Source organism: Tetrao urogallus (genome assembly GCF_951394365.1).
Source record: "Tetrao urogallus genome assembly, chromosome: 7".
In the NCBI taxonomy this organism is placed as follows: domain Eukaryota; kingdom Metazoa; phylum Chordata; class Aves; order Galliformes; family Phasianidae; genus Tetrao; species Tetrao urogallus.
Genome location: NC_136820.1, coordinates 18,178,935 through 18,190,055, shown reverse-complemented (window position 1 = coordinate 18,190,055; position 11,121 = coordinate 18,178,935). Strand labels below are relative to the sequence as shown.

The following is an 11,121-nucleotide window of genomic DNA, read 5'->3' as shown; positions in this document are numbered from 1 at the left end:
AGGGGATTCAAAATCAGCGGATGGGAGGAGTCAGTGGGGAAAGAAAAAGGTTAGTGGGAGATCAGTCACTTCTTTAGATCCACGTTTGTGTGCTTGTGTAGCTATGTGGAGGCTGCTCTGAAAGTAGTGCCTCCTATTTTACGATGTTGCCCAGCGATGTCAGAGGTGGATGTTGGTGGTATGGCAGCAGAAGTTGAGCTTTCCCACCAATATTCCATTCCATGTTGTTGCCATGTGACAGATGGCAGCACAGGGGCAGCCTGACAAATAGCATCTGACATGGAAGTGTGGATGTGGAATGGAAGTGAAGGCGTGGAATTGAATTCCCCCATGCAGGAAAAATGGCACCCATTGACACTGATCAGTGCTTGTTGAACATTTTTAGAGACCAACCAGTGGATGCAAGCATGGTGAGGCAGTGCTGGTGTGTTTCAGCAGCAGGTCACTGTAAGTTATTATTCTGTTAACTTCTGTGTCTCAAAGCTTGCTGGGGACACAGATGGACTTGCCTCTACTGGTGGAGACTTTATTCAGCATGGCATGCAGGCTCTTGTTCATCACTGTTGAAAATGCACTGCTTGTGATGATGACTATGTTGAAAAAAGTGTTTTGTGGTGTGTTTTTTTTTTTTTTTTTTTTTTTTTTTTTTTTTTTTTTCTCTAGCTAATAATCTGCTCAAATAATTTTAATGTGCTCTTTGTTGTATGGAAATGAATAGAAGGCATTACTTTTGGAGCAACCTATGCATGAACATCGGCAACATTGAATAACTTGTGAGCATAATTTAACTGAAAAAAATACTTTTATTTCTTAGCAAAGTCAGTACCTTGCCTGGTAGTTATCACTGTTACTACGGCTTACCAGGCATTTGCTGTTATTCACTTAAGAGGACTTGGATGAGTGCTGCTTCACAGTCTGTTAGATTCTTCTAATTATAAAAGTGCTGAGAAGCAGAGTGTACATTGCTTTGCTCTGTGCATAGATCCGTGTGTGCTGAGAGTTGGCAAACTGGTAAGTTTCCAAAGTCATTGTAGAACTGGTGTCTGGGTGCTGCACTTTCTCACTGTGCTGAGAGTGATGGTTCTGATAGATTCAATAGAAAAGCATCCCATGCTGTAACCAGGGGAAACATTGTTACGAATTAGCATCTGAACTTAAACAGCAGCCTTCCTACCTTTTGTGTATAGTGCTGTAATGAATATACTGCAACTGCGTGCTGGCAATACTGCTACGAAATAGCTGCAGGTGGGTTTGTAAGGTGATCATAGTGAAGCACAGCTGCCAGGCAAGAGATTGTGTAAATTACAGGAGCGGGGAAAAGAAATAAAATTATAAAGCATTTTGGGTTATTAATTTTTTTTTTTTTTGAGTTGTGACTCAGGTGAGCTGACAGCTCTGTAGGTCCTAAACAAATTATCCTCTCTTAAGGGAAAGGATTTGTTAGATAGCACAGTGTTGTCCATTAGGGAAATTAAAAAATATTTCACCAGTAAGCCTGGAGAATTCTCACTTTTCAGCCATGGTTTATTTTCTGGTTGTTGGAAACGAGATACCGATGTGAACCCCTTCTTTTTTGGTGTCCTGTTAATGTTCTGTGTCAGTATGTTTGGCTTGTAAGACATATCTAATACACTGCAATTCAATCCTGTGTTCTGAAACTCTGCAAGTTTGTCCATTGCTAGTAGAAAAAAATTCTAATTACATCTTAGTTGACAGCTTCGTTAAGGAATGGCTGATGTGAACCCATTCCTGTCCTAAATAGGCATTTTGGCTCTGAAGGGATGTCAGATAGAAAAAATAGTTTTGTCACTGAAGTCCAACAATGTGTTTATTTTCATTGGCTTCCATAACAGTGAGAGGCTTTCTCTCTACTACTCCCTGCTACTGCTTTATATGTTTTCTTGCACCTGGGTATTGCTAAATGCTAATCAGATTTCATTAGCAAAGCGGAGAGTTGAGCAGGACAAAGCTGGAGCCTCAGGTTTTGATGTCAGTCCCCCTAAGTACTCCTTTCCTTGAGGAGTGCATTGTAGAATAGCGAGAGGAACTTACTGTACATCGCTGTCAGAACTATTCATATAAGTGGAGTATTCTTAACACAACTGTTTCCAGAGATGCCAGTGCTGTATTCTATTTTTATGCTGCTTTAGGTAACTTGAAGTTCACTGCTGAAGTCATGTATATATGGGCACACAGTCAAAGGTCAAGAAAAACAAACGTAACGTTGAGCTTAGAGGCACTGAATCGCTAAGTCACACCTGGACCCTGACAGGCATTACTGCATACTAGAATGTTTTCGTTACACAAACAAATCTGTTGCCTAATCACAAAGGTTTTGGTTTCCCTGTCCTACACAGGTTGTGTTGCTCTCAAACGAGCTCGTGGAAATGACCAGGTGGATTAAATTGAAATGGTACTTAGCAAATGCTTTCTGAATGGATTCCTGCACACTTCCAATTGCTCACTGCTGAATACTGGCCAAGTTGGCATTTAGGAAAAATGAGAGGAAAAAAACAAAGAAAGAAAGAAAAACTGTACCAGTATTGAGGATTGATTATCACCTGCCTTTCATTCTGGAATTGAAGCTAGTGTGCCTGCACTTCCTTTTTTTAAGTAGAAAACTACTTTTGATGTGACATGAATAAAAGTGGGAGCAGTTTAAGACTGGTCTCTGTTTCCATTGAACTCCTCCCAGTGAGTGCTAGAGAAAGCTTGTCATATTTGCTTTGGAATGGTCAGGGTGCTGCGGGTCACAAGGATTGAAAAACACAGTATTTTAGCACATTCTTTCCTGGATTAGCGTTACCAAAAAAGAAATACATCTAAAAAGTTGGTAATTGATCTTGAATACTGGAGGCCATCGCTATCTAACATCAGCACATCTCTCCTTTGTGCTCTTTCATCTTTGGTGATATCCAACATTTAATTTCTTAATGCTACTTAACACGGGTAACAAATACTGAACTCTCATTAATCTTATGTATAAGTACAGGATGCAGTCAGGGTGTCAAAAAGGCTACATGGGGAGCCCATATTGGAGAGGGTGCCCCAGCCTTCCAGGTTGTGTAATTCTTCATTTGTTTCTGCTGCTCAGCCTCTGAAGTTTGGAGCATAAAGGGATTTCTCCAGTGTGTTCTTTTTAAGGAAGCTGCTTTTGAGGTCTGGGGAATCAAACCAGGTGGGAAAAGAATTAAATCTAAGAAAAGCTCAGTAATGCAATTTTTTTGCATTTTGTTTGGATTCTTGCTTTGTTGTTGTTACCAGAAAGTGTGTTACCTTACCTGTCTGCACTGTGTAGGAGGAACGTGGATCTGAATTGCACTCAGCATTTTTATAGATGTTGGAAAAAAAGCCAAATGAATCTATTTATCACTTGTGCAGAGCTAGAATAAAATGAAAATTTGGAATCCATCAGGACAGCCATTCCTGTGATAGAAAAACAGATAAATGCAGTAGTTTCAAATTTTTTTTTGGCGGTTATCTAAATGGTAAAATGGTATATGCTGTTACTTGTCTCCTAAATACAGCGTTCAAGTAATTTTAGGAATTGCTACTTGTAAACCACCACCCTTACCAGCTGGGGGAGGAAGTGCACATTTGTGAGCTGCTTCTTGCTTTTCCCAGAGATATTTTGTTACCTGGTGCAATAGATCTATAGACAAACAAGAACTAAAGGGAGATCAAGCAAGGAGACAGTGCAACTATACATGTAGCAAAAAGCAGTTAGAATGAAGTTCTGTCAATACACAATATGCAAGTCTTTGGTCAGGAATTTGAAAACAACACGCTCAGTTCAAACACTGCAGAGTCTCAGCTACAGTCCATATTTAATACTAAATTTAAATTCCTGGCACGAGTTGTCACTGAAGCTCCCCCCTCCCCTCCACACCTGTTTGGGTTTTTTTGCTCTAGATTTATGGCACACGACATGGTGGATCTGTGCTGGAAGCTGTCTGTCTGCTTTTTCTGCTATCAAGTTGTCTCAGGAAGAGTTAAGCAGGAGGCACGTTATGTGGCTGCTGTGTACGAACATGAGTCCATCCTGAGTCCTAACCCAACAGCCCTCACTGATCGACGGTCTGCGCTGGAACTCATGGGCAGAAACCTGGACATCTATGACCAGCAAGTAGCGGCTGCTGCAAGACAGGTAGTGGCTCAGCAGCAGTTGTGTGTGTCCTGTGTATATATACAGTAAGAGCTATTTGAGGACAAGCTTTCACGTTTGTGTTCCCAGGCAACTACAGCCATATTTATATACATAAGTATGGTCTGTTTTTTCAGACATTCTGAACTGCCAGCAGCTCTGAAAAAAATGAAGCCAATTAGCAGCTTGTCCGACTTGAGTTATTCCAAGCTTGGAAAAATGTACCTATAGCTATTTAGTATAGGGAAATTAATTTTCTATTTTAATCTGGATACCCAGCTCCTTTCTGTTTTCTTCAATGGAATGTTTTTATTAAAAGATTGTTTTCTGTCTTTGGCTTTGGTTTTATTCCAGCACTCTCAATGGAAATTCCTGCATGTTTCTAAATACCGAAGTTTAATGCCTTGGAAATGAATGTTCCACCATTAACAGCTTTGTGGAAGTAAAGTTTTCCATTCCTTTCCCCTTCCCTCCGTGGGCTGGTACTCAGTCTAAATATATTCCAAGGAGAAAGAGTGGTATTTCTGGCAGTTCTTATGCACAGCCTCCTTTTCTCCTGATGAAGTCTCAATGTGGTTCTAGCCCAGAGGAAATAGTCTTTACTGTCCCTATGCAGAGAAGAAATGACTTGCAAGTTATACAAGTTATACAAATCTTTTTTTTTTTTTTTTTTTTTTTTTTTTTTTTTTTTTTTTTAACAGAACAACTACCAGTTTTGCATAACTTCAGGATGTGGATTTTTTTGTTTTTGTTTGAGAAATTCGGGTTATGAGGCCTTGCAGTCCAGAAACATGATAGCTGTTTTAATGCAGTTCTGTATTTGAGATGACATAAATGATCCCAAAGCAGTAGCAAAGGTAGCACATTTGAAGGGACTTATGAGAAGTCATGGGGATGTGAGTGACTGATGCTCTGTCTGATTTAAAAGGCATTAATATTTTTTAATAAGGACAGCTGTCCCGTAGTTTTAGGCAGTACCAGCCTAGACCTGCGATGGCTGCTAAATGGCTGCGAGAGCTGCATGGCTGCTAAAGCATGTACTGCTTCCATAGTCAAACTGTTTCTGAAAACTACTGCCAGTGCCCTCTCCAACCCTACATACCTAACTGAGGCTGTGCTCAAGTTGTGCTGCACCTTTGATACAATTGCTGCATATTTGATGCAGATTCTGCGCCTCTGATAGACCTCATCCACAAATGGCATAGTTCTGGAAACAAGTCTTTAACCTGAATGATAATATTCTCATGACTATTCTATGACTATTTCTCTATTTCAGGAGAATGCAAATAACACCAAATCAGTTATTTCTCAAGGTAAAGTTAGGAGTCAGGTTAAATGAGTTTGTTTCTTAACCACAGTTACATTTACTATGTTTGTTAAAGAAAGGATGTTTTCAAACAGCATTCAAATCAAAACCTACTTGAGTTACCTTAACTTTCCTTAGCTCTCTTTAGCCAAAATATTGCCTTTTTTTTCATTCCATACTTAGGTTGGTTTTGCTATTCCTACAAAACATGCCTTTGTTTTACACACAGGGAGCACAGATCATTGTTTTTCCTGAAGATGGAATCCACGGCTTCAACTTCACAAGAAGATCAATTTATCCTTACTTAGACTTTGTTCCGCATTCCGACTCTGTGAAGTGGAATCCATGCAGAGAGAAGTATTTGTTCAGTGACACAGAGGTAAATATAGGAACATTTTCTGTAGAGAAGGGGAATAACTAAAAGCTACTTTTGTGCTGCAAGTGCACAAATCTAGTTTTGCTTAGGGAATTAAAAAAGAACTGTAACAACTCCTAGTCACCGGATTGTTTTAATGGACTCTGTTCATGCTGGTTTCATTCTTAGAAAACTTTGGTTAGATATATGGAAGAAGTTCAGCTTGTTTATGAGTCTTACTGGCTTTTAAACTCCGTCTCCCCAACGTATGAAAGGGCACTCTAATAAGATACATCACTAGTAGTTTGGGATTTTGACTGTTGTTTTAATAAAACAATATTGTACTATTGTCATTTCTGATGCCTCCTTGTTACTCTGTTTTAATAGTCCAAGCGTTCTGTGGGTGCAATGACTTCAGAACATTCTGACTCATTTAACTGTGTATGAATTGATTTGCTCATGAAACAGGAAAGGACCTGCAATAGTGTAATAGAAGCCACAGTTCAACATAGGTGGTGTGTAATTACAGAGGAGGTGATCTGCAAATTGCAGAAATAGTATTTTCATCTACTTTTCTGGATCTAATGTTAAAGTAACTGTGCCATGCTTAGGAATACAAGCTATTTATTCCTCTAATGTTAACAGTAATCAATACACTGAAACTAAGTAGTTATTTATGTGCCTGCTAAGATAGCAGAGTTTGGGTTTAAACAATGCAGTGGTAAATTCTGACCTACTCTGGCCTATTGATTGTTACTGCTGATATCATACACAAGCAAGCAAAAGTTCAGTTTGACATTCAGGTCCTCGGTTTGCAGTACTGGAAGGCTCTGGATTTTGTTGCAGTTAACCCAGGTTCAGTACCCTTGCTAATGCACATTCTCATTTCAGCATAACTGCAGAAAATCACATCAAAAATGTTCTGAAGCTATAAGTTTTCTATAAACACATAGCTTTACAGGGGTAGCCCACCATTGTGGAAAAAGCTATTAAAAATATCTGCAGTCTGAGTGAAGGTGGCTGATAGATCTGAATGGTACAGTGCTACGGAGAGAAATCCCAAGTGCTCTGGGCCTCAGAAGCCACTAAACTGTGTTGTTCCTGAGCGATACACTCACCTTCTCAGCAACACTATGTAGTGTAGGGGTGAACCTTGGGAAAATGATTTCAGTTCTAATGAATTATTTGTACTTGTTCAGATTTAGCTTCAAATAGCTGCACTGTGGTGCATCAGGTTGGGCAGTCACACCTTCAAAGAAAATAAATGGCAGTTAATATACAGCTTTCTCTGGGCTGGAGGAAACGTGCCAACAGTACAGCCTGCAACATTCAGTATTTCTGTTCTGCAACTGAGCAAAAAGCATTTACATCTCTGCTTCTGGGGATTGTAGCTAGTAATTTTTAAAAATAAGTTCAGAATAAAAATACTAAAGTAGTTGCAGGAACAAACTGCTGCAGGTGCAAATAATCAGTATCAGAAATCTGCTTTTCTAAAGCTGCACGCAAATCAGCTACACTGTCTGCTCAAAGGTTTCAGTTGTCTTACGGTGTTTTAAAGCCACTGATGTTCCAAGCAACGGCCAGAAGCTACTGAAAATTAAAGCCTTTAAAGTGGTGAGATTTATGTATTTACTTACTTTGCAGGAAATAAAAATTAGATAATTTTTTAATTGGTATTTGAAGTACTTTTTGGTCTAGAAAACAATGATTTCCAATATCTTTCATCATAAAGATGTCATTATGTTTATGTTTTACAGATAAATTCAAGTGTATATACATTCCAGTTGCAAATAGTAATTTGAAAAGCATTAAATATATTGCTGAAGTAAAACTTCCTCTCCATTTCCTGGTTCTGTAGGTTCTTCAACGTCTGAGCTGCATGGCACTGAAGAACAAAATATTCCTGGTGGCAAACTTAGGAACTAAGCAACCCTGTGAGCACACAGATCCTCACTGTCCACGTGATGGAAGATACCAGTTCAATACCAACGTGGTGTTCAACGATGCTGGTACACTGGTAGCCACGTACCGTAAACACAATCTGTATTTTGAATATGCTTTTGATACCCCTCCAGAGCCTGACTATCAGCTCTTTGATACCCCTTTTGCTGGCAAGTTTGGTATGTTTACTTGCTTTGACATACTCTTCTTTGAGCCAGCAGTGAATCTAATCAGACAATACAATGTAAAACAGATCGTCTATCCGACTGCCTGGATGAACCAGCTCCCACTCCTGTCTGCTGTAGAATTTCAACAAGCTTTTGCAACAGCTTTCAGTGTCAATATTTTAGCAGCTAATATCCACCACCCTACCCTGGGCATGACAGGGAGTGGCATATACACTCCTGTCAAATCATTTATCTACCACAACATGGACAGTTACGGTGGCAAGCTCATAGTAGCAGAAATTCCCGTCATTAGCACAGATTACAAAACCAATTTGGAGCATAATGAAAGATTCAGAGAGAACGTGCATCATTCATGCACTACTTCTACAAGTACCTCAGGGGATGACCAAGTTCGCTTTACGGAAGGACAGGAGGCCCATGGCAAAGTATCAGAAAAGGGAAATGAACAGTCGCCTCCCCTGTTCTATGCAGAAATGATGTATGACAATTTTACTTTTGTTCCTGTATGGGCGGAAAAAGGAGAACTTCAGGTTTGTGCCAATACTCTTTGTTGCTACTTAAATTATAAGAGAGATGTTTTAACTGATGAATTATACGCTTTGGGAGTTTTTGACGGGCTCCACACAGTGAATGGCATTTACTACGTCCAGGCCTGTGCGTTAGTGAAGTGTGGAGGTCTCAGCTTTAGCACTTGTGGGCAGGAGGTTACACATGCCACTGCTCTGATAGATCTCCAGCTATGGGGAAATATGAGTACTCCTTATATCTTTCCTTTGCTGCTGACGTCTGGTATTACCTTGGACTTTGCTGATCACATGGGCTGGAAAAACAACCACTATTTCCTAAGCAAAAATAGAACTACTAATGGCCTACTGACAGCTGCTCTGTATGGACGATGGTATGAAAAGGACTAGCGCAGATATTTAACTGCATCAGATTTTCAGAGTCTATATCTTACCAGGAACTGTTGAACAGCTGTACTTCAGAATCTTCAGGTATGTTTGTTACATGACTGTCTAATAGATTCTACATTTGAAATGATGACCAAAGAGACTACAAACCAAGCGTGTACCTTGGGAGCTTACGTCTTTCCACAAGTAAGTGAACTGCCTTGCAAGTCTAAAGGCTTGTTACAGTGTGTTTGAGATACCTTATATTAGGAAAATAATCTCATTTCAACCGAATTTGCCTCTTTTAATTTAGTTCTTTGGTTCTCTGGGGTTCTGGTGGGAGTGGAAATGAAAGAAGTAGAAAACCATTAAAAAGGGAAAAAGTAGGAAAGGGAATGGCATTGATTACACAAATATATGCAAGAAAATAGATGCATATACCTTGAATAGCATCAGGTTCTGATTTCTGGTTAGAGCGCTAAGGTTTTTTTCCTTACTCTCACTCCCTTCCCCCGGCTCCCATCTGAAATCTTTACAATTTACTGGCCACTTGCTTGGCTGTTAGCAACCTCAGTGAGTTATTTCATACTTTTAATAGTAACTAAGCAAGCGTTACCACTGTGAACATCTGTGGAACAACAGTCTGGGAAGGAGTGTATCAACTGCTACACTGAAACACTAGCCTTCATGAAGGCGTAATTTCCATGCTCCTGTGCAAGATGTTTAAATAAAGCTCAACAACCAATCAGCAACTATGTTAGGTACTACTTTAGTACTCTGACCTTCCCATTTTTAAAGAGAAGTCATTGCATGCCTGTTTTGACTTTGAGACAATTCAAACATTGTAAATTCATTCAGTAAGAGCTGTGAAAAGCAGATAATGAAATGTGGGACAGTAGGGTTTCTACATAAACTGTGTGCCAGGTGGCAGTTCCTGCTGTTGAAACACAGCATTCTTTCCACAGCCATAGCTAGATTGGATGCTATAAATACTGTCATGCAACGACAAACTATTACTGCAGTGGAGATGCTTGCAAAAGGATGTTTAAAGGATATTATTTTGGCCTTAAAATTAAAGAAAATAATTTCTTCTGAACCATTACAATTTTGGGGCTCTCATTGGCTGTTACAAACTGTTACAACTTCATCTGTGTAAGAGCTGTTAAGTAACTGACTAATAAACACAATTGTTCCTTTGGGGCATCCTTGTCTTCCAGGTGCTAAATCTGTTGTCCTAGTTGCTGGGAGGAGCTGTGAACAGGAGATGTGTAACTCTCAGTTTGGCTGAGGCAGTTCCAAAATGTGTTCAAACTCAAAGAACTGCAGCAAGAAGTGTATTATACTGCTCAATAATCTGCTTTGGACAAATTCACTTTCAGGTTTCATAAAGGAAAATAGTCATACCATTTTCTGAAAAGGGAGAAGCCCTTAGGAAAGCTGAAGGTCACGCAGGCAGAAGAAACATACCCATATGACCATCATTTCCCTTCAATGGATATAAACAGTTTTAGTGAAGCTTCCTAAATGTTTTCTGTCTGGGAGGGAAATCAAAACAGAAAGAGTGGACTTTCTGCCATACAAGAAACAGATCTTAAATCAAGGACAGCTTTAAATCAACAGATTATTTTTAATGTGCTCAGGATGTGGAAGATGTTTGTACTGTGACAAAAGAAACAATGTGAGAAGGAGTAGGGAACGCTGTCTGTGAGGCATCTTGATACTGCTGAGGGAGATCAGCAAATCAGAAAAGCCCTGGCCAGCTAGGAGTAACAGCACACAAGCCAGAAGTATTAGGGGCTTCTGTATAAGGGATCTGGTGCTGAGTTATCCAGGTAGTTGTGAGGATACTCTGAATATGCTGAAAGCATCTGCCAGAAAATACAGCAAAGAAAGCGTCATGAACAGGACTTTGGAGTTGAGTTCCCGAGAGGCATGTGAACAGGCTCAGAATGTCAGAAACTGGTAATGGAGTGGGACAAGCAGTTCAGAACGAAGATCTTCAGAACACACAGAGTTGGTGCAAGCTTGTACAAGTAGACCTTTACAGGGAGATGACTAGATTAAAGTGACTGAGCAGCAAGAGGCTGCTGCAACCACCACAGAACAGAGGTGCAAAGCCTCGTGTGGCTTGGCCCAGCCTTGCCCAGGCTGGGGCCCTTCTTGTAGTATTAATTAATACCCTGGCATCACAGAAAGCCCAAGAGGAGCTTGAATAATGGATGTTTGGCAGGGAAGAGGAGATAAATAAGAGGGAATGAAACATTACATTTTGCTTTAAAACTGTTACAGTGTCTGAG

At 39.9% G+C, this 11,121-nt stretch overlaps 1 protein-coding gene across 1 annotated transcript; it reads left to right on the top strand.

The window, feature by feature from the left end:
* Positions 1 to 3,916: 3,916 nt before the first annotated feature.
* Positions 3,917 to 8,848, top strand: BTD (biotinidase; the record flags this gene model as incomplete). The annotated part of the gene is made up of 3 exons (XM_079538493.1): positions 3,917 to 4,147; positions 5,680 to 5,829; positions 7,664 to 8,848. The coding sequence occupies 3 exons, from the start codon at positions 3,917 to 3,919 to the stop codon at positions 8,846 to 8,848; spliced, it is 1,566 nt and encodes a 521-aa protein (XP_079394619.1).
* Positions 8,849 to 11,121: the final 2,273 nt, after the last annotated feature.